The sequence below is a fragment of the Sorex fumeus genome, unplaced genomic scaffold (assembly GCF_029834395.1).
Source record: "Sorex fumeus unplaced genomic scaffold, SorFum_2.1 ptg000021l, whole genome shotgun sequence".
Taxonomy (NCBI): domain Eukaryota; kingdom Metazoa; phylum Chordata; class Mammalia; order Eulipotyphla; family Soricidae; genus Sorex; species Sorex fumeus.
Window position 1 is genome coordinate 10836332 of NW_026606078.1, and position 24408 is coordinate 10860739.

The following is a 24408-nucleotide window of genomic DNA, read 5'->3' on the forward strand; positions in this document are numbered from 1 at the left end:
TTAAGAAGAGCGAGGTGAGCGGGAGACGAGGAGGGTGGAACATGCAGGTTACCTCGTCGGAGAAAATGCCACCTCTTTGGAGAGTTTGTGCGGCTTTTTTTTTTTTTTTTTTTTTTTTAAGAATACAAGGCTCACCAGCCTTAGCTAAATTGTTAGAAATTGTTACTCTCCCTGCCTGCCTAAATACCCCTCTCCTTATTCTCTTTTATCTACAACGTAATCCATTGTTGATGGAGATGCAAAGTCCTGGTTTAATAGACTCACAGATTGGTACCGCAGGCATAGATCTTTTTTTTGGGTTCTCTGTTTTGCCCCCTTCTTAAAACTGAAAAAGAAATTGAGAAGGTGACTGGCTGAGATGACACAAATTGTTAGTGACAGGACCCAAAAGTCAGGTCTCCAGATTTCTGAACCACTCTGATTTTTGCTATTGTTTGGTTAAAGTTAGTTTCTTAGAAAAAGATCCTTTTGGATATTATAAGAAGGCTAGAACAAACTTTTTTTTTTTTTGCTTTTTGGGTCACACCCGGCAATGCACAGGGGTTACTCCTGGCTCTGTGCTCAGGAATTACCCCTGGCGGTGCTCAGGGGACCATATGGGATGCTGGGAATCGAACCCGGGTCGGCCGGGTGCAAGGCAAATGCCCTACCCGCTGTGCTATTGCTCCAGCCCCGAACAAACATTTTTGATCTTTTTTCCTTTTTGATCAACATTTTTGGTCATTTTGATTCTTTTTCCCGGAGGTTTCTTGGACTTACAGACCTCAAGGAATAAATGGTGTTGCCCGGTAAATAGATGAACAATAGCTTGATGTCTCTAGATCCACACACATACCAATTTCGACAAGTCCATAATACTTCTTCCTTTAGGGTACTGTTATATGTTAAACTCACCTTTTCATGTTTTTAATTTTTCTGTGTCACAGAACCTAAATTGATAATAAATCTATAAGAAACAAATGTTTTACATTCATTCAGTGAAAAGTGTCATGTCTAAAACCAACATATATTGGAGCCACAGATCGACACGTAAGTATCTTGTGTGTGGATCTGTGTAGGCAGGTGGATCCGGTAACTGCAAAACAGACCAAGAGTAATCTGACTGGCTTCTTCTTTTTCCCTCAGCTCTTCCTTCTTCACTCAGAGTGAAAAATGAATGAATTACAGGTGAGATTTTTGTTCATTTCCACTTTCTTTTAAACTGGGGTTCCTAAAGTCTATATGGATTGACTTTTTTTTTAAATGCAAAAGTAGAAATAGGACCTTTACAGTAAATTAACAAAGTTTTGCATTAAGGAAAATAACAGTGAGAGCAGCATATCCAAAATAGAGTAGTTGGCCAAATTAGATGTGGGATTTAAAAATTCAGTTAACCATATGATGGTGATGTTTCTAATAACATTCCTAAAGTAAATACATTGCCTATCATTTCTTAATGGAAACAGAGTGTACCAGAGCAGAACTTAATGGTATAATTTCCCTGGGGTCAAACTTAGTGGTATAATTTCCCTGCTTTTCTGGTATACGAATAAAACTTCAAGCTTCAAGCTTCAAGGAATGCAAAATAATCTTCAAAAGTATTAGTGTCAGGTCGTTTATTTTTCCACCTTGAAAGCACACACTTCTTCTATTTCTCGTTTTATGTTTCAATCAATAAGGATATTCCTCTTTCACCCTCCTCATCTGAAGCAGGTGGTGGTAGAAAACCATCAAATGGGAGGCAAATTTGGTTTTTGTCTTTGTCTTACTCTTGTGCTACATTTGATAGTTTTATCTAGGCTCTCTTTTGAAAATCTGCTCTGTTGCTATCTGTGCTCCACTGCCCTAACTCCTTTCCTGTGACAGATTTTATTTTTATTCCTCTTTTCCTCTTATTTCATGATTGCTTCTCCCTTGACATTATTCCTTTTCTTTCTGTAGTCCTTCTTGGTACATTTTTTTCGGTCTAGTTTGATTTTTTAAAAAAAATAAAATAAACATGGTTTTTAAAATGGTACAAAAGATATCAAAATTCCCATTCCCAGCTTGCTTTTCAAGCCACTGTTCACCTTTGAACACATATTTTGCTTGTCTCTGTATGTCTGCTTGCTCGCTTTCACTCTGGAGAAGCCTGTGATCTCTCTTGAACACTTCTTTCTCTTTCTTTCTTTCTTTCTTTCTTTCTTTCTTTCTTTCTTTCTCTCCCCTCACATCTTTCTAAATACTTTTCAGTAAAAACTGTCTTATTGCACACACACGCACACACACGCACACATCCCAGTTCCTGTTACTTTTATTTGGTGCTTACTCTAGATAGCATGGCATTTATTATTTCAGCTGAGACACTTTGACAGAGAGTGAAAGCAGATCTGTAAACAATTATGCTGGGATAGCTGGCATGTACTGGTAGAGTCCCAGACAATTGGAAGTGTATTTTTAGTTATTTTTGCTCCTGCTATTTCTCTGTTCTGTTAAAAGCAAAAACTTTTTTGTTTTGTTTTTGCTTTTGAATTTTGGGAGACACCTGGCTATGATCAGGGTCTACTCCTGGCTTTGCACTCAGCAGTCATTCCTGGCAGGATTCAGGGGACCCACGTGGGGTGCTGGGGATTGAACTTGGGCCGGATATGTGCAAAGCAAGAAGCAAGTGCCCTACCTGCTATACTCTCTGCCCCTATATGGAAATATGTTAATGGATTATTACTCTTTTGTTGTACGTTACAGAAAAATCTATTATCCTTAGGGCTTTTTAAATTTTGGTGCACCTATACATTACTAAGTTAAAATGTAGATTTTATACTAAGTTAATATCTCCATTTTAACTTAGATTTAATTTAGGAGATTTTGCAGGATTTTGAGTTCTGCATTTCTAAACTCTGATGTTGATTCTCATGCTTGGAAAAACACTTTAAATAGGAAGTCTGTGTTCTCCCCGCCCCCCTCCCCCATGCCCCCTTGTTTCTTTTTCCCAGCCTGTCCTTGAACATGGATTGCTTCTTTGTTGCAACTGTTTAGTGGGTCAAGTGTGTCTATGGTTTATTAAACTGATTATTTGCTATTTTCAATTTTTTGATTCTACATTGTTTCAGTGACTAACCTCAAAATACAGGTCTGTGTATGAGATAGATTCCTGGAAGTAGGATAAAGGGTAACTACAATCGATAACTTTAATCAGTTTAGTGAGATTATAGTGTCATTTTGTATTCCCACTAGCCTGGCATGAGATTTCTTGCTTAGAAAGCTTTTGTCCACCTTTCTTTGTGTCTCAGCCTATTGAAAACTAGAAGGTACAGGCTTTTAAGATTCTTAGGATAGCAAGAAGATGCCTTTCAAAAATAACCTTTTGGAAACTTAAAAAAAAAAATAAAATCTTGAAAGTGGTCTGACAGTTACATAGCACATGTGGGCCAGAGTGAAATAGGTGGGAGACTGCCAGGAGTGGAAGTTTTAGGGTTTCCTTTTTCTGTATAGATGCATTTAAATCATTAGAGCAGGGAATTTGGAAAGCGACAAGAGGAGAGAGGGAAGATACAAAGTTACACCCAGTTGACCAGATATCTAAATCAACCAGGATCTGTACAAATAAATAAATAAATAAATAAATAAATAAATAAATAAATAAATAAGGAGTCTCCTGTGTTGTGGGGGTGGAAGGGAGGAAGGTGTTTGATTGACTCCTGTCTTTGAAGTAGATGTCTTTTTCTTGTGGATCATCTAGGCACCAAGCTTAAGCACCCCCATTTACTAAAAGAAAAATCACCTCTGGAATTTCGTTTGGACATTGTTTTTCATCCTGAGACATCATATTTTTTGCTATTTAAAAGTGTCTTGTTGGGTGTGAGAGATTGCATAACAGATTGGAGTGGATGCTTTGCACGGAGGAGAACTTGGTTTGATTCCTGGCACCCGTTAGTTTCCCATCAACTCCAGGGGTGATCCTAAACATTGAACCCCAGAAATAGCCCCTGAGTACTGCTGGGTATGGCTCCCTAAAATAACAGAAGATTCTTTTCTTTGTCTCTCTCTTTCTCTTTAGCTCCTGTTCTTGAGTTATTTAGAGTACTTACCCAGTTACTATTTTTAATATCTCACATTCATTGTTACTTTTACAGAGAGCCTCCTGTTTTTTTTTTTTTTTTATAATTTATTTCTTTATTGAATCACTGTGGGAAAAGTTACAGAGCTTTCGGGTTTAGGTCTCAGTCATGTAAATATCAAACACATTTCCCTTTACCAATACTTATTTTTAACCCCGAACCCCAATAGACCCCCACCTCCCACCCCTCCCAATTCTTGTGAGGCAGATGAGTTCTAGTTAATACTCTATCTACTTTGACTAGATAGATTGTTTCGATAGAAGATGCACAATTATTGTTTAGAGTTTACGACCCACCCCCCACAATCAGATATGCTGAAACAGCGTTGTGAAATGATTTGCTTTCTACAACTTGGTTTAAGGATAAAATGATGTCGCGCGGCCGCTATCGCGGCCGCGCGGTTTTGAATTTCTGCTATTTTACTTATTGACCCTGGAAGAATTTCTATTAAAAGTTAGATAGTTAAGAGACTGGCTTCTGTGCCCTGGAGTCGTGGCCGTGCCGGAGAGCCGCTCGTTGGGGGGCAGCTGGTGACCTCGGTGGGGCGTGGGGGACGGCCCACAAAGCCCCCCTTCCCATGAGGTCCCCGCCGCTCCCGCCAAGCCCGGCTCAAACCTGCTGTCCACAAGGCTCCCATGCGGCCGCCATCTTTCTTTCCAGAGAGGAGCAGGCGGGCCGGTCAACACCCTTTCCCCTCCGGGCAGGCTTGGTGGCGCGGTTTAACACATAGTCCATTTGCTTTTCTGCTCCAAGCGGCTGGTTCTCTGTGCTAAGTCCTTGTGCCTCCGGGGCCGTGGCCGTGCCGGAGAGCCGCTCGTGGGGGGCAGCTGGCGACCTCGGTGGGGTGTGGGGGACGGCCCACAAAGCCCCCCTTCCCATGAGGTCCCCACCGCTCCCGCCGAGCCCGGCTCAAACCTGCTGTCCACAAGGCTCCCGTGCGGCCGCCATCTTTCTTTCCCGAGCCTCCTGTTTATGTGATATATATAGCTTGGTCTTTTATATTAAACAATATTAGGAAAGGACATTAATTACTAATATTTAAATCTCTTAATTAACCTAAGACTCTTGTGAAAACTTCTTGACCAGATGCATTATTCTCTTACCTAGATTTAGATTCCTTCCTTTAAAGATTTTCTGGATACTAACTTATTTCTAGGAGTTGAGTGACAGTTAATTTTGTGTACTTGGTGAGCAAGGGACTCTGTCCTCAGTTTCAGGTGTCACAGGAATGCCTCAAGATACTTGTAGAGAGCCACATATTCTTTTGAGGGGGTGTGGAGTTCTGTCTCACTATGGCAGCATTGCTTTAGAGTATTCCTTGTATGATTAATTCTTATCCACTTATTTCATATATAGTCTTGGCATCCTTGGTAGAGCTCTGTCCCTCAAATCTTTTCTCTGTGTGTTACATGAACCTCCTAGTGGTGCTCAGGGGTATCTTTAAGATATATTGACTTGGGATTGGGCTGGAGCGATAGCACAGTGGTAGGGTGTTTGCCTTGCATGCAGCCAACATGGCCGACCCAAATTCGATTCCTCCACCCCTCTCGGAGAGCCCGGCAAGCAACCGAGGGTATCTTGGTCGCACGCAGAGCCTGGCAAGCTACCCGTGATGTATTCGATATGCCAAACACAGTAACAAGAAGTCTCATGATGGAGACGTTACTGGGCCCGCTCGAGCAAATCGATGAACAACGGGAGGACCATGACCGTGACTTGGGATTATGGGGAGGGGGAGGGCAGTTGGATCACTCCTGGCTGTTCTCAGGAGCTAATTATTATTTATTTATTTATTTTAATTTTTTTAGATTTTTATTAGTGAAACACAGGAGTTAATTATTATTATTTAAAAATTTTTTTTTGTTGTTGAATCACCATGAGCTACAGTTAAAAATCTTTCATGTTTGAGTTTCAGATATACAATGATCAAACACCCTCCCTCCACCAGTGTACATTTTCCACCAATGTCCCCAGTACCTGTCTCACCTGCCTTGTTCCACCCCGCTCCCTGCGCCCGCCTGTGGCAGACAATTTCCCTTTTGTTCTCTCTCTACTTATGGGTATTATGGTCTGCAATACGGATAGTGGGAGACCATCACGTTTGCTCCTTTATCTACTTTCAGTACACATCTCCCGTCCTGAGGATTCCCTCCAGCTGCCGTTGACTTAGTGATTCAGGAGCTAATTCTTATTTATGACCATACGTTGTGTCAGGGGTTGAACTCAAGTCAGCTGCATGCAAAGGAAGTGCCTTACCCATTTCCCTTGGCACCAAATGTCTTGATTTTTATTCCCTCTTATTTATAGAAAATTCTAAGTTGCCAGGTTCTTAAAGTAAGTAAAGGCCCTCCCGTTGATCGTCGATTTGCTCGAGCGGGGCCCAGTAACATCTCCATTGGAGACTTTGTTGTTACTGTGTCTGGCATATCAAATACTCTCGGTAGCTTGCCGGGCTCTCCAAGAGGGGCGGAGGAATCGAACTCGGGTCGGCCATGTTGGCTGCGTGCAAGGTAGACGCCCTACCCACTGTGCTATCGCTCCAGCCAGGTTCTTAGAAACTCTCACTTTAAGCAAAATTAAGTACATTGAAATAAATACAAGTAATCAAATTTTACTATATATTGCCCTGGCGAGATATAATATTAATATATTAATATTACATATTTAATCGCTAGATTCCATTGCTCTATTACTGGTTAGAAAGAACACCAAATTTCTAAACAGATGCTGAAAATCCTCTAAAATTGAGCAGTAATTTGTAATCATTCTTCATTTATTTTCCAATCTGCATATTTTGGTTGGGGGAACTTATTAGCTTTTCAGGACAGAAGGTGGGACGAATCTTGGACAGCCTTATTTTCTTTGCAAATTTGCCCTCACACTCACACCATATTCACTGAGATAGGAGCAACTCACTTATGTCTGTTAACCAAACATCTTTCTGAGGTGGGAGGAATTGGGAGTATCTGGAGAAAACACAGAGATTGTGGCCCGGGCTAGAAATCATATTATTTTCTTCTCAGTGTTACAACAAAATAAAGTTATTTGAGACTGCTTATCTATTGGATCTGAACTGTGAGACCATGCTCCCATTTTATCTAACCTCAGTTTATTTCTGAACTCAATTTTTATTTCAGAAAGCCTTCCTGTGTTAAACAGTGATCGCTTTTGAATGTCATCATTAATTTTTCTTTTAATTGAGTCACTGTGAGATATACAGTTACAAAGTTGTTCATGATTGAGTTTCAGTCATACTGAATATTCCAACACCCATCCCTTAACCAGTGCACTTTTCCTGCCACCAATGTCTCCAGTTTCCCTCCACCCCCATGCCTCGACCACCCTTCCTTCTCCCACCCATTCTACACCTGCATCCTGCTTCTGTGACAGATACTTTCTCTCTCTCTCTCTCTCTCTCTCTCTCCCTCTCTCTCTCATTTTCCTTTTAGGCACTGTGGTTTCCAGTACTCTTACTAAAAGGGTATCATGCATATCATTTTACCTCCTTTCAGCATTCAGTTCTTGTCCAGAGTGATCATTTCCAATTATCATTATCATAGTGGCCCCTTCTCTGTCCTAACTGCCCTTGCCCGTCTGCATGGACCAGTCCTCTGGCCTTTGTTTCTGTGTCTTTGGATATTATTCAAATACTATGTTTTGTTTTGTTTTATATCCCTAGAATATTATCATTTCTTGTCCCAGTAAAAGCAACTAGGCTAGGCTTTTATAAGCTCCTGAGCAAAGGCTAACCAGGAGGTAATAGGAAGTGAGTCACTTTCAATTTTCTTTGAAGGGTGGTAATGACTAAGAAATTAATAACTCATATTTCTGATGCAGAAAGGAATTCCAATTCCTTGTAGAAGGAGTTCATAATTTTAATTAGGAATCCTTTTCCATATACTGGTATTGAAAATAATTTAAAATATGCCTATCTTATCAAATATTTTCGTGGGGTGTGTGTGTGTGTGTGTGTGTGTGTGTGTGTGTGTGTGTGTATGTGTGTGTATGTGTGTGTTTGTAGGAGGTGATGCTCAGGGAACAGTGTTATTCTGGGGATTGAACCTAGGACTTCTGCATGTAATACATGTGCTCTATCCTTTTAAACCATTTCCCTAATCCTTACTAAATATTTTTCGTATTAAGTGTTTCCAGGTTTATTTCTTTGCCAGTGGTATCAGGAAGTTCTTGAAAGATTTAGCAAACAGGCAAAACCTGCCATAAGCAGTGGGCACGTTAACACCTACATGGTGGCCAAACTTCCCCAGGAAACTCAAGAAAATCTTGTTCGATGCCATAAAGAAAGGCAGGCCCTTTTCATTTTCTTCCATTAAGTTTTGGGTTGTGTTAAGAATGGACTTTTTAAAAAAAATTTTTAATAGTGAGACATCATGAGGTACAGTTGCAGACTTACACATTTTTGTGCTTGGGTTTCAATTATACAATGATCAAATACCCATCCCTCCACCAGTGCCCATTTCCCACCACCACGTATCCCAGTATCCGTCCCCCCCTCCCATCCCCCCCATCCCATCCCTTTTGTTCTCTCTCTCTTATTGGGTGTTGTGGTTTGCAAAAGAGGCAATGGGGGAATGGACTTTTATGCTTGTTTTTTCTGCAGGTCTTGGCAGGTCAGGGAAAAATATAATATTCAGATATAAATGTAGTTCCAGATGCTCCCTCTGTTTGGACTGCTTAGCAAAGTATATGAGCCAGATTTCCATAAATTATTTTCTCATTTTAGAGATTCATTTTCCTTCTCAATATACCCTACATTGTTGTCATAACATGGACTCTGATCTGAACATCTAACATTTTTCATGATGTATTTTTATTTAAAAATTGGAGATTTTGGTCTGGAGATAGAGTACAGAAGTTAAGGTACTTGCGTTACATGTAGTGGACTTGAGTTTGATCCCCAGCACATCATACATTTCCCTTAGCTCTGCCAGGAGTGACCTCTGAGCATAAGCTTCAGTATGGCTGGGTGTAACCACAAAACAATTAAAAATATGTGATATTTTAACTGTTGTGATAGGAAAATGGCTTGTTCATATTGGCTTTGTGTCCTATAAAATTGCTATATTTGCTTATTAGTTCCAGCAATTTTTTTCACATTGGACTGGGGGCTTGGGGCACACTTGGCTGTGCTCAGGGCCTACTCCTGGCTCTGCACTCAGGAATCACTCCTGGCAGGGCTTGGGGGACCATTTGGGATGGCGAGGAACAAATCTGGGTGGGTCGTGTGTAAGGCAAGCACCCTACCCCCTACCCACTGTACTATTGCTCTCGCCCCATTAGGGGTATGTGTGTGTGTGTGTGTGTGTGTGTGTGTGTGTGTGTGTGTGTGTGTGTTGCAATTTTCTATGCAGATAATCATGTTGACTTTTAATAAAGTTCCAGGGGCCATCAGGGAAACCAAGACTGATGGTCCTAGGGATCAAATTCAGGGCCTCACATAAGGAATGTGCTGAACCATTTGAGCCATATAAGTGGCTCTGATCAGATTTTTTTTTAATCATTAATGACTTACGATTGTCTCTTTAGACCTGTTTTATTCATTTCTCTTGTTACTTCACCTGGATAGAAACAGAGGTTCTTTATTGTTCCTTTCCAGTTGTATTCCTTCTATTTCTTTTAATTTTGTTATGGTCTTTTGCACAGGCAAGTTAAAATAGAATTAGAGTTGAGACAGGACACCCTTACTTCCTTCTTGCTTTTAAGGGTGAGTTCACTTAACAGTAAATACGATGTTAGCTGTAGGCTGTCTGTAGATATTACGAAGTTGAGAAAGATACCTCTATTACTAGTTTGCTGAGAGATGTTAGATTTGGTCAAGTGCTTTTTATTTATTTATTTTTATTTTTTTATTTTTATTCGATATGCCAGACACAGTAACAACAAAGTCTCCAATGGAGACGTTACTGGGCCCGCTCGAGCAAATCGACGATCAACGGGAGGGCCTTTACCTTTACCTTTACCTATTTTTATGTAGGAGTACTGCTATTTATTCAGCCACTGATTAGCTGATTGAATTGTGCATGAACTCCACCTTACTTTTTTTTTTTCATTTTTTATAATTTTATTTGTTGAATCACCATGAGAGCAGTTACAAAGCTTTCGGGTCTAAGTCTTGGTCATACAATGAAACAACCGTACCTTCACCAGTGCCCATACTCCACCACCAAAAACCCCAGTATACCCCCATCCCACCCCCTCCCCCTACCTGTGGGGCACATGATTTCTACATTACTCTCTCTCTACTTTGATCACATTCAATATTTCGACACCAGACCCACCATTATTATTTGAGATTTTACCCCAACACTCAGATCTGCTGAAAAGGTACCAGTAGATAATTTGTGTTCTACTGCTGGTTATGAATAACATATGATGTTGCGTGGCTGCAGTAGGGCCATGTGATTTTGAAATTTCAAAATTTTAACACTTAAATCTGGAGGGATTTCTGCCAAAAGCCACTGGGTTTCTAGATTTGCTCCTGAGTCTCTGAGATCATGGCCGTTGAGCATCTTGATCAGGAGCCAGAAAACCGTTCGTCGGCGATGACTTGGGGGTCTCGTTGGGACAGGGAGACCAGGACCAGCTCCACCCCCATCCTGTGAGACCCAACAAGTTTTGTCACTGCGGGCCCAGACCTGAATGTCCAATGTCCTCTGGAGGATGACGGCCACCGAGCCGCCAAGGGGGAGCAGGTGGAGTGACAACACCCTTTCCTCCCTGGGATGGCCCGGCGACAGTAATGTACTGTGGGGTCCGAACGCATTTCTGCCAAAAGCCACTGGGTTTCGAGATTTGTTTCTGAGTCTCTGGGATCATGGCCATTAAGCAGCTTGATCAGGAGCCAGAGAGGCCATTTATGGGCGATGACTTGGGGTCTCATTGGGATGTGGAGGACAGGCCCGGCTCCACCCCCATCCTGTGAGGCCGAACAAGTTTCGTCACTGTGGGCCCAAGCCTGACTGTCCAATGGCCTCTGAAGGATGACTACCACCGAGCTGCCAGGGGGAAGCAGGCGGAGGAACAGCACCCGTTCCCCCCCTGGGGTGGCCTGGCTACAGTAACCTACTGCGTGGTCCAGATGCATTTCTGCCAAAAGCCGCTGGGTTTTGAGATTTGTTTCTGAATCTCTGGGATCATGGCCATTAAGCAGCTTAATCAGGAGCCAGAGAGGCCATTCGAGGGCGATAACTTAGGGTCTCGTTGGGGTGGGGAGGACAGGCCTGGCTCCACCCCCATCCCTTGAGGCCCAAAATGTCTTGTCACTGGGGGCCCAGACCTGACTGTCCAATGGCCTTTGGAGGATGATGGCCACTGAGCCGCCAAGGGGGAACAGGCGGAGAGACAACACCCTTTCCCCCCTGGGGTGGCCCAGTGACAGTAACCTACTGCAGGGTCCAGACACATTTCTGCCAAAAGCTTCTGGGTTTCGAGATTTGTTTCTGAGTCTCTGGGATCAAGGCCGTTAAGCAGCTTGGTCAGGAGCCAGAGGTGCTGTTCGTGGGTGATGACTTGGGGTCTCGTTGGGGTGGGGAGGACAGGCCTGACTCTCCCCCCATCCCGTGAGGCCCAACAAGTTTCGTCACTGCGGGCCCAAGCCTGACTGTCCAATGGCCTCTGGAGGAGGACGGTCACTGAGTCGCCAAGGGGGAGCAGGCAGAGTGACAACACCCTTTCCTCCCTGGGGTGGCCCGGCTACAGTACTATGGTACAGTACTATGGTAAAGTACTATGGCTACAGTAAATGGTCCAGACGCATTTCTGCCAAAAGCCTGGGGTTTCGAGATTTGTTTCTGAGTCTCTGGGATCAGGGCCGTTAAGCAGCTTGATCAGGAGCCAGAGAGGCTGTTTGTGGCCGATGACTTGGAATCTCGTTGGCTTGTGGAGGACAGGACCGGCTCCACCCCCATCCTGTGAGGCCCTGCATGTCTCATCACTGGGGGCCCAAACCTGACTGTCCAGTGGCCTCTGAAGGATGGCAGCCACTGGGCCACCAGGGAGAACAGGCCAAGGCACGAAACCCTATTCCCACCTGGGTTGGCCCAGCACAAGTAACCTACTGCTGGGACTGGACGCATTTCTGCCAAAAGCCGCTGAGTTTCGAGATTTGTTTCTGAGTCTCTGGGATCATGGCCATTAAGCAGTTCAATCAGGATCCAGAGAGGCCATGCCTCCAATTATATAGCTGAGCCGGAGGTGGTTTGTGGGTGTGTTTCCCACATACCTAACTTTTGGTCGTTTACTTTCTTGGTAAACTTTGCCCCAAGTTTTTGGGATCTGGCCAAAGGCACAGCAGCAATTTTGGGGTATCTGGAAGTCTGAAGGTGCCATCAGGCTGCTGATGCACTCGCCTCACAGGTACAGATTGACCTGCTGGCGGCACCATACCCCCCTCAAGTGCTTTTTAAAAATCAATTGGTATGCTATGTGATTTTTTTTATTAAAGATTATTATTGACTATAGATATGTCAACCTAACCTCATATAGATGGAATAAGCCCCACTTGCTTGTGGTTTATAATTTTTAATATATGGTTAGATTAAATTTTCTAGTATTTTCATCTATGTTAATAAGAAATATTGGTCTTTTATTTTCTCATCTATATTTGATGTTGGCATTTGGGTAACTATGGCCGCAAATAGTGTTGGAAGTGTAATTTATTGGAGCCAATTGCATGGAATTGGTATTACTTTATTTTAAATGTTTAGTACAATTCCTCAGTTAGGATAACCCATCTGGACTTGGTACTATTTTAGTTTTAGTTTTTACTTTTAGGTTTTTGGGGCCACACCCAGCTGTACTAAGGACTTACTCCTGTTGTATGCGCAGAAATCAATACTTGCTATTCTTCGGCGATCATGTGTTGTGCTGATAATTAAAACTGGTGGTATTTTAGAAATATTTTAAGTATTGGTTCAATTTTTTAAAAAATATGGATCTGTTTCCCTTATTTACTTCTCCCTTGTGTACATTTGGTAGTTGTATCTTTTAAGCTACTTCACATAAGCTATCACTTTTTCAAATATATAATTGTAATATTTTCTTATTCTTTTAATGTCATTGAAATCAGTAGAGTTGCTTTCATTTCTGAGATCTACAATTTATTTCTTCTCATATTTAGAATATTTGGAGGTTTATTTTTACTGATCTTTCCAAAGGAGTACCCTTTGCTTCTGTTGATTATGTTTTCGAATTTATAAACTTATTCTCATTTGAGGACTGGAGAGATAGCACGGCGAGTAGGGCATTTGTCTTGCACATGGCCGACCTGGGTTCGATTCCTCTGTCCCTCTCGGAGAGCCCGGCAAGCTGCCAAGAGTACCCCGCCCTCACGGCAGAGCCTGGCAAGCTCCTAGTGATGTATTTCATATGCCAAAAATAGTAACAAGTTTCACAATGGAGATGTTAGTGGTGCCTGCTCGAGCAACGGGATGAACAATGGGAGGGCAGTGCCACATTCTCATTTGTATTATGTTTATTTTACTTTTTTAGACTTAATTTGCCTTCTTTAGTTTACTACTAGAAACTTAGGGCTTTTATTAAAAATCTTACATATACATTTCTGTAAAGTTTTTCTATTCTCTCTTTACTGTATTGCACAAATTTTGGTAAGTAATATTTTAATTTAAAATATTTAAAATGTATTTGAAACAGTAATGGTTATTTATATGGTGTTGTTTCATTTTCATTTCCCTGGAGGATTATGAGCAATCTCTTGCCTATTGATTTCTATTTCATTCCACAGAGTATGAAAAAGTATTTTATATGGTGGCTTTTGCTTTAATTTTGTTTTGTTGTGTTTCATGGTCAAGGTCATGGTCTACCTTGATGAATGTTCTCTGTGAGTTTGACTAGAATGATAAAATTTGTATTTTATTATTTTGGATGAAGGATTCTATTGATGTCAGTTAGATTTCATTACTTTTCACATCATCTGATTATGAGCTGTATTGGTTTCTGTCAGCTTGGTCTCAGTAATAACAAAGGGGAGTTGAAATCTCTAGCTAAGATTATAGATTTGCATGTTTTGCCTTTCAGTTGTGACAGTTTCTCAATTACTTTGATATTCTTTTGTTAGGTGCATCCATTATTGTATCTTTCTAATAGGAGTTTTAGTCTATCTATTGAGTTCTTAATTTCAGATAGTCTGTTTTTCAGTTCTAGGAAAACATCTGTGTACGTGTGTGTGTGTGTGTGTGTGTGTGTGTGTGTTTGTATGCATTATATAAGAAGATCTGTAGACCATCCTGAGGTTCAGTGATTCACTACAATGACTTACTGTGTAATCATACTTACAGTCTGCTTGATTCGAGTGAAAGGATACAAAAATGAAACCAGCTAACAGACATACTTGAAGAAACAGGTACACATGTCTAAGAGTATTCTGTTAGTGAAATTTCAGAACACACTTCAATTCTCTAGCAATGAGATGTGCCAAGAAAGCATGAAATGTCTGCCAGAGAAGTTCAGGAAATACTCAGTGTTCAGGTCTTTTTTTTTCTTTTTTGTCACACCCAGTGACCTCAAGGCTTATTTCTGGCTCTGTGCTCAGGCTCCTGATAGGCTGAAGGGACCATAAAAGGTGCTGAGGCTTGAACCTGGGTTGGCCTTGTGCAAGGCAAATGCCATACCTGATATATTGTGATCCTCAGTGTTCAGAATTTTTCCAAGAATTCAGTCACACAGGTATTCTCTGCTTAATATGTAACAAAATTCTATACCCCAAAAGAAACATCTGCTACATAGCCATATTGTTTGCACAAAGAGTTTGTACTTGGGGCTGGAGCTATAGTACACTGGGTACGGCACTTGCTTTGCATGCAGCCAACCTGGGTTTGATCTCCGGCATCCCATATGGTCGCTTGAGCACTTCCAGGAGTAATTCCTGAGTGCAGGGCCAGGAGTAATCCCTGAGCATTGCCAGGTGTGGCCCCAAGACAAAAGAAAACAAAAACAAACTAAAATATCCCAGAGTGTAGACTTAGCCATTTAAAAAATTAATTTAATTCTTTGGGTAATAGGGTTATAATAATGCTTATGTTTATCATATTGATGTGCGAGGTTATCACACAGCACTGCAACCTAAGTGTCTATGACCCTACACCTTGTCTCTGTGTCACCTCTGGTCTGACCTTCCTTCCCTCCCACTCTACCTCCATTTTTTGTTGATTAACATTTGTGTTTGGTGCATTGTGTTACCTCCTTAGCATTACCCATGTGGTCCAGAACATTCAGGAAGTAACTCAGGAAGTTCCCTAGTTACTTCCAGACAATGCATTTGTTTTCCTCTCTCCACACCGAACCTGGTACTCTCAAGTCTGTATTCTAATATCCAAAGTTTATGATGAATTATTACTGCTCATACCCTATGTTTCTTTATCTGTATACCACAGGTGAGTGAGGTCATTCTCCGTTCATCCATCTGCTGCTGGCTTATTTAGCTCAGCATTATACTTTCCACCCAAGTTGCTGCTAACTGCATGACTCTGCTTTTTCTTGTGAATGCATAGTATTCCATCATGTATATCTATCACAACGTTTTTTTATCCATTTATTTATTGTGGGCATTTGGGTTACTTCCATACCTTGGCTATTGTTCTGAGATCCGCAGTGAACAGAAGTGTTCATATATCTTCTCAAATTAGTGTTTTTGTGTTTTAGGGTAGATACCTAGAAGTGGGATAGCTACTTTGAATAGGAACTCCGTTCTTACTTTTTTGAGAAACATTTGTTTTGTTTTGTTTTCCATATAGGCTGCACCAAGTGATATTCCCACCAACAGTGAATGAGGGTTACTTCTTTGACATACTCCTGCCAACACTTGTTTTCAGTTTATATATAAAACTGAAATATATATATATATGTATATGTATATATCTTATTTGTGAAGGTGATACCTCATCGTTTGTTCTGATTTGAACTTTTTTGATACTCAGAATAATGAGCATTATTAAAAACATGCTTCCTGGCCATCTATGGAAGTGTCATTTTGTCCCTTCTCCCCATTTTTTGATGATATTGTTCCTTCTACCCATTATTGCCTTGCACGCAGCCAACATGGCCGACCCGAGTTCGATTCCTCCGCCCCTCTCGGAGAGCCCTGCAAGCTACCGAGAGTATCTCGCCCGCACGGCAGAGCCTGGCAAGCTCCCCGTGACGTATTCGATATGCCAGACACAGTAACAACAAAGTCTCCAATGGAGACGTTACTGGGCCCGCTCGAGCAAATCGATGATCAACGGGAGGGCCTTTACTTTACTTTACCCATTGTTTTGTTGTTGTGGAAATTTATGATTGCTTTATAGATTTTGGATGTTAGTCTTTTATCTGAAGTATCAGTTGTGAATATCTTCTTCCAGTCAGATCAGATGCATGACATTTTATTTTAGCCTCAGTTTCTTTTGATATGCAGAAAGATTTCAACTTAATTAGTGCACTTGCTTTTTTGGTTTTCATTTGTTTTTATCTTTGCCAATAGAATCAGATAATTGGAGAACCTTTTTTGTGTTCAGGTCCTGGAGATTCAGCCTGTCTTTTTTCTTAATGTATTTTATGGTTTCTGTTATAGTCTCTAGGTCTTTTATCAACTTTTAATTAACTACTTAAGTATTATGTGATATATAGGGACAGTTTCATATTTTTTGCAGTTTTAATATTTGTTGAAGAGGCTTTCTTTGCTTCACTTTTTGCATCTAACGTCTTTATCGTCATAGTTTAACTGTCCACATATCTGAGAATTTACTGCGGGGATCTCATTTCTGACTCTCTGAGCCTACCCTTATTTGATAATTGAAGCTCTATAATATAGTTTTAAGTTTGGACCTGTGATACCTCCTAACTTCTTTTTTGATGTTGGAGGTGTGGCTTTGGCTATTTATGTGGTTTTTGCTTCATACAAATTTTAGTGGCGTTATAATTTCTTGAAGAATGTTACTGGGATTTTGATGGGAATTGCATTAAATCTGTATAGTTAGCAGGTACTGTCGCGATAGCACAGTGGGTAGGGCGTTTGCCTTGCACACAGTGGACCCGTATTTGATTCTTCCGTCCCTCTCGGAGAGCCCGGCAAGCTACCGAGAGTATCCTGCCCGCATGGCAGAGCCTGGCAAGCTCCCCATGGCGTATTCAATATGCCAAAAACAGTAATAAGTCTCACAGTGGAGACATTACTGGTGCCTGCTTGAGCAAATAAATGAACAATGGGAGGACAGTGCTACAGGGCAGTTAGCAGAAAATTTGTATCAGAGAGAATTCATAAGGTAAGCTCACTCCTGAAGTACAACTTTCCAGATATCATCTCAGCCTTGAAAACTTTTATAGAAAACTTTTTCAAATAGGTTTGTCTCTGGTCTGTTCTCTTAATTCTTTTCTGTAGAACACATAAACACACATACACACACACATAAATTTTCTCCCATTATTTATTTTGTTTATGCATTTTTGACTGGAGTGATAGCACAGCTGTTAGGGTGTTTGCCTTGCGTGCTGCCGACCCAGGTTTGATTCCTCTGTCTGTCTCGGAGAGCCAGGCAAGCTACCGAGGATATGCCGCCTGCATGGCAGAGCCTGGCAAGCTCCCCGTGACGTATTCGTTATGCCAAAAACAGTAACAAGAAGTCTCACAATGGAGACGTTAGTGGTGCCCACTCAGAAAATCAGTGAATAATGGGAGGACAGTGCTACAGTGCTACAGACAATGCTATGCATTAATTTTTTTTGTGTTGGACATAAAACTCTCATCCATGTCTGGTGGTAATGTTATCTAGTTATCTAGATCGTAAAATAGGGAGGACATGTTAAAAAACTGAGGGATCAGGGGAGTAAGAAGAGGCAGATGGGAGGTAACAGGGGCAGGACCCTCAGACACATCTGTGGTGTAGATGTGTGTATGGCTATATATCTGAGTCATAGAGCTAAGAAAACTGAAAACACAAGATTCAACTACAACAGCCAAACTTAAAAATGTGCTTGTCGTAGTTTAATGCATGGACCATTCACTTTTCTGCCACAAACTGCCAGGCTCTGGACTAAGTTCAGAGCCTCTGGAGCCATGGCCATGCTGGAGAGCCACTCATGGGGGGCAACTCGTGACCTCAGTAGGGCATGAAGGGCGAGCTGTTACCGTCCCCCTTCCCATGAGACTGCAGTTGCCCCGTCACCACTGCCTCATACCAGGCTTTCCAATAAGCTCTGAGGTGGCGGCCACCTTGCTGCCGGGAGGGGGAAAAATGGTGAAAGGGAGCAACACCCTTTCCCTCCCGGGGAGGCATGGTGCCGTAGTTTAATGCATGGTCCATTCACTTTTCTGCCGCAAGCTGCTGGGCTCTGGATTAAGTCCTTTTGCCTCAGGAACCATGGCCGTGCCAGAGAGCCTATTGTGGACTGCAACATTATATGATTCTCATAATCAGCTATAGAAAACAAAGTGTTTCACAATGCCTTTTCAGCAGTTCTGATTGTTGGGGGTGGGGTGGGAATTCTAAGCAATAATGGTGCATCTTTTGTCAAAATAATGAATGTAATCAATGTAGAGAAGAGTTAAGTGGAAATCATCTGCTTCACAGACATTGGGAGGAGTAGGAGGGGTGTATATTGGGGTTCTTGGTGGTGAAAAATGAGTACTGGTGAAGGGAGAGGTGTTTGATCATGGTATGACCGAGAATTAAAACTGAAAGCTTTGTAACTTTTCCCACAGTGATTCAATAAATAAATATAAGAAGAAAAAAAATAAAATTATGAAAAAAAAGTAAGGTGGAGTTCATGCCCAATTCAATCAGCTAATCAGTGGCTGAATAAATAGCAGTACTCCAGCATAAAAAAAATTGTGCTTGTCAAGGAAGATGTATTGGTGGATGGGAGGAAAACTGAAGAAATTGGTAGAGGAAAGTGGACAATCATGGTGGGATTGTGTTGGAAATTGTAAACTTGGCTTTGGGGAATAATAACCAACTTACTATTTTTTATTTTAATTTTTTTATTTTTGTAGATATTGTTATTTATTGTATGAAAGTCATTTTAGTTACTGTAAAGAAAGCCAATCAAGGACAAACAGAAGAACACTCATTGGTGGAATGTACAGTAGCATAATATGAGACTAACACCTCAGGACAGTAGTGGTAAGGGCCAGGAGGATCAGTCCGTGGTTTGGAAGCCTCATGTGCTGGGGGAAAAGGCAGTTGGGAGGGAGAAGGGGCCGCTAAGTAAATAATTACTCGGGATGAGAGATGTGTGGTGAAAGTAGACTAAGGACCTCTTAGTATCTGTATTGCAAATCATAATGCCCAAAATTAGGAGTAGAAAGAAATGTACCTGCCATAGAGGCAGGGAGTGGTATGGGGTGGGGGTGGCAGGAGGCACACTTGGAACAGTGGTGGTGGAAAATGTGCACTGGTGGAGGGATGGGTGCTCGATTATTGTATGACTGAAATGTAATCATGAAAATTTGTAACTATCTCATGGTGATCGAATAAAAAAATACACAAAATGTTTGCTGAAAAAACCCCAGAAGAATAAAAAATATAGTAGCATAAAGTTGCTGTAATTTGGATCCTTAATGATAATAATAGGATGTGCAATTAAAACTCTAGACACTGTGAATAAATATTATGTAGATGTTATGGAGTTTATTGTGTAAAGTTGTGAATTCATATTTTTCTTTTGTGGTATAAAGTTTCCTGTTTCTCTCTAGTAGTCATCATTAATATGGTTGAAGTCATACAAAAAGTGAAAATATTGGACCAAGTTATTATTGATTTATGGTTTTGTGAAATTTGGGGAGTTGAGGTTTATTCTTCTCTGTGGTGTAACAATAAAAAATTGATCTCTCATTTGGGATATAGAGAAACAGAGAGTAATAAATGCCAAAGGCATCAGAACTGGAGATTTTTGTCTACAGAACTGAGCTTACCTGGGAGTTGAGGTGACATGGTGGAGGGAAGCAGGCACTCTGGTGGTGGGTGTGGCGTGGAACAATGTATGCATAAAAATATAATTAGACAGGATAAGGACCTATTCTATATTAATTTCATTCCCTGTTGTTCTTCTGTTTTGTTTCTGAGGAATTTTCCCAGGGCCTCATATATGTGATGTATGTGCTTGGATTGGGCCACATCTCTGCCCACACTAGATATTTATTTGATTCTTTGATTTCATCAGCAGTATTTACAGTGACTAGCACAATCTTTAATACATTATTATAATCTCATCCCAAATTGTAATTTTATTTATCCTGCATGGTACAGCACCAAGGGAAGAATAGAGATTAATTTTCTTTAACTTTTTTGACATTGTCTAGTTCTTACTGGTCCATACTGAAAAATCTATTGTTGTAGGACCAAGTGTCTTTCAAAGATGTATGTGTGCAGTTCACTCAAGAAGAGTGGTATCTACTGGATCCTGCTCAGAAGATACTTTACAGAGATGTGGTCCTGGAAAATTACAGCCATCTTGTTTCAATAGGTAAGCATTTTTGCCACGTGAGCACCAGTCATACTCATTTCTCAGGTGGTGAACCATACAAGCTCCCTGTGAAATTCTGATTTGAAGCTTGAGACTCAAGAGAGGTTACATGTCCTGTCGAGAATGTTACGTTCTTATCACCTTGGGCAGTGGTCCATTTGGGGAGCTCTTAAATGTGTCCCTTGATGTTTTCAGAGTCCCAGAAACCAGACTGATTAGTCATAATCCTTTATTATTTTCTCTCAACAGGTTATTGCATTACTAAGCCAGAATTGATCTTCAAGATTGAGCAAGGAGAAGAGCCCTGGATATTTGAGGATGGATTCCCAGGCCAGTGCCAGCCAGGTGAGTTAGTGAGTTTATAGGCAAACAGAAGGCAAAGAAAATGAGATTTTAGACATTGGATTGGGTTTTATCATTTTTGAGCTATTGCTTAGAATCTTATTATTTTGTCTCAGAACTTTGAAAGTGATCAAACACAGTTGACCCACATCCCTTTATTAACTTAATAATACTTCTTTGTGTTTCATCTATTAATATATTCCTTTGTTCTTTGACATCTTAGATTTACCTAACCCCATAATCCAGATCAGCTTGTATGATCTTAGATCATGGTCTAGTTTATTTTTCTTGGTGAATTTATCTGTAAAATTGTTCACTTTCCTTCTGCTATCTTTGGGCACCTTTTTTTTTAGCCACTCTCTAGTTTATAAAGTATTAAATGTCATTGCTAGTTTTCCCTACAGCATGTTTTTATTTTGTACTCAGAAAGGATTAAGGAGCTGAATACTTGGATTTAATTTACATCAGGGAATTGAGCTAAAAAGAGATTATTGTATAATAAGGCATTTGTGTAAAAGTCCAGTTCCATTAGAAATGTACAAGGATTTATATGATGTGGTTGTTTTTCTCATTTCCAGAAGATTGGAAAGTTGATGACCTGATAAAGAAGAGCCAGGAAAATCAAGATGAACATTTTTGGCAACTTCCCTTTACCACAAATAAAACATTAAGTGTAGATAGTGGTAATAGAGTAAAGAAAACTTTCAGTCTGGGCAAAGACTATATTACTTCAAGAAGTTTTCCATACAAGATATGTGACTCATGTGAAATTAGTCTGAAAAATATTTCAGGATTAGTTACTAGTAGAAAAAACTATTCCAGAAAGAAACCTGGTGGACTTAATGTGTATGAGAAATTGCTTCTTGATATTAGGCATGAGAAAGCGAATGGAGGGAAATCTTATAAGTATACTCAAAAAAGGAATTTTCTCAGCCATAGCCAGCATTTCATCCAGCCCATTTTTGACCAGCCTTTTGACTATAATGAAAATGAACAAGACTTCCATGATGAAACAACCTTTTTCACAAATAAGGGTGCTCAGATAGGAGAGATACCCTGTAAGTATAATGAATGTGGAAGAACCTTCGTCCAAAGTTTAAAACTCAATTTATCTCAGAGAGCCAGTTTGGAATTGGAGCCATATGAATGCAGCATTTGTGGGAAGTCATTGTATTTGAATTTAAAATTGGGACATCATAGAGTTCTCACAGGGGACAGTCCTTATGAATATAATGAATATGGTCAAATGTTCTGTGACAGTTCAACTTTTGTGGTCCGTCAGGGAGCTTATACAAGAAAGAATCCCCGTGAATATAAAGTAAGTCACAAAACTTGGGAAAAATCAGCCCTCTTTAAACACGAAATAGTACACATGGGGGAAAAGCCTTATGAGTATAGTGAAACTGGAAATTCTTTCAACAAGAAATCACATCTCACCCAACTTCGGAGAGTTCACTCAGGTGAAAAAACGTTTGAATGTGGTGAATGTGGGAAAACATTCTGGGAAAAGTCAAACCTCACTCAGCATCAGAGAACACACACAGGAGAGAAACCCTATGAATGTTCTGAATGTGGAAAATCCTTTTGTCAGAAACCACACCTTACCAACCATCAGCGTACACACACAGGAGAAAAACCTTATGAATGTAAACAATGCGGAAAAACGTTCTGTGTGAAATCAAACCTCACCGAACACCAGAGAACACACACAGGGGAGAAGCCCTATGAATGCAAAGCATGTGGAAAATCCTTCTGTCACAGGTCAGCCTTAACTGTACATCAGCGAACACACACAGGAGAGAAACCTTTTATTTGTAATGAATGTGGGAAGTCCTTCTGTGTAAAATCAAACCTTATTGTACATCAAAGAACTCACACAGGGGAGAAACCATACAAATGTAATGAGTGTGGGAAAACCTTCTGTGAGAAATCAGCTCTTACTAAGCATCAGCGAACTCACACAGGGGAGAAACCCTACGAGTGTAATGGATGTGGGAAAACCTTTAGTCAGAGGTCAGTTCTCACTAAACATCAGAGAATTCATACGAGGGTGAAAGTTCTTTCAAACTCCTGAATGTTCAGAGGCCTTCATCTACCTTTCATATTACTCATAGAGTTTTAAAAATAAGGTGAATGAAACGGAAAGAATGCCACAACTCACTAGAAACTGCTCTCATTGTGTTTTATTAATAGTATATAAAATAATGTTAATGTTTTGAATATATGAAAGCTTTCAAGAAAAAACATTTAACCAAAACTATGTAATAAGGGGAATGTATTCATCAAAATAATATGGTAAAGATCTTTGTTTGGAACTTATGTTAAATGGTATCATATTCCAGAATGATAGTGAATTTTTACCCTAAGTATAATAGATGATATGCGTTTATACCTATATTCACAGTGAGGTCTGCAGCTTTAAAAGTGTTTGAATGACAACAGTATTAGACATACATGATGTTTACAGGCCTATGTGAGTATGCTAATATAACAAAAATTGGGGGATGCTTGAATTGTGTATTGTAACCCAATGTGTTAGTAAAGAGAAAATGTAGTCCTTAGTTATATACTGATTAAGTTTTATATTAAAGTTTCCCACACTAAATACCACCAGTATCTCTCTTGGTTGATATACATGTATATATGTTTGTGTAAATATATTTACATATACCTTATAGATATATACCTATACACCTAGTGGTGTACTTTATTAAGCTAAAATTGACTTGTAAGTACTACTGACAGTTAAATTTTCAAGATATTTGTGAGTCAGTTGTTAAATATAGTCATAAAAATGTTAGATAACTTAAACTTACTATTAAAATGTATAACAAAAATGTAATAAATATTCACTTTCAAAATATTTTACATTTTATTGTTATGAATTATTGTATTCCTTTGGATATTTTACTTCTCTTTGGCTTACTTACATTATTGAATATGCATGGTGAAAGTACATCTTCCAACTCTGCATTCAGAACCATCATTTTGGGAGCTTGGCTTTAGTGGGAATATTTATATCATGGAAATTAGAAAACTCTAGAAATTGAAGTTTTTAATTTTCTCACCTGGAATATTGACAATTGTCTAATTATACTACTGTGCATATTTAAAACTTTTGGAATTTTAAAGCATGAAACATTGTAGGCCTTCTATTTTCTGACATGCATAAATGTCTATGGTGATTATTTCTTGACTGCCTCTCAATAAAAAAGCCAGAGTAAGTTTTACGAGGTTTTTAACTACCTCTGCATAAATTCCATTCTGAATGCTACCACAGTCTCCTTATAGTTTAGCCATGTTATGTTATTTTATGTACTCTTAACTTTGCTGGAATAAATGAATAAATATGGTCTTTATTACTGAGCTACCACTTTAACTGAAAGGGCAAACTTTTTCTGAATTTTTTTAAAGCTGCTTCTGAGTCATTCAGGAATATGAATGCTGTTAATAGCAATGGTCTTTACAAAAATTTTGCGAAGGTTTAATGTTTATTATATTGTGCTAGTTATAGTGC

The 24408-nt window shown here is 40.1% G+C and overlaps 1 protein-coding gene across 2 annotated transcripts; it reads left to right on the plus strand.

Annotated features, from left to right (window-relative positions):
* Window positions 1–1140: 1140 nt before the first annotated feature.
* On the plus strand, window positions 1141–24408 carry ZNF248 (zinc finger protein 248). Of its 2 annotated transcripts, none has more exons than XM_056113585.1 (4): window positions 1141–1167; window positions 20423–20549; window positions 20799–20894; window positions 21470–24408. In XM_056113585.1, exons 1-4 carry the CDS (start codon window positions 1153–1155, stop codon window positions 22963–22965), a joined length of 1734 nt encoding a protein of 577 aa, XP_055969560.1. In that variant the 5' UTR covers window positions 1141–1152; the 3' UTR covers window positions 22966–24408. The 2 variants fall into 2 exon arrangements, with proteins under 2 accessions (XP_055969560.1, XP_055969561.1); XM_056113586.1 differs by having other exon boundaries at window positions 21473–24408.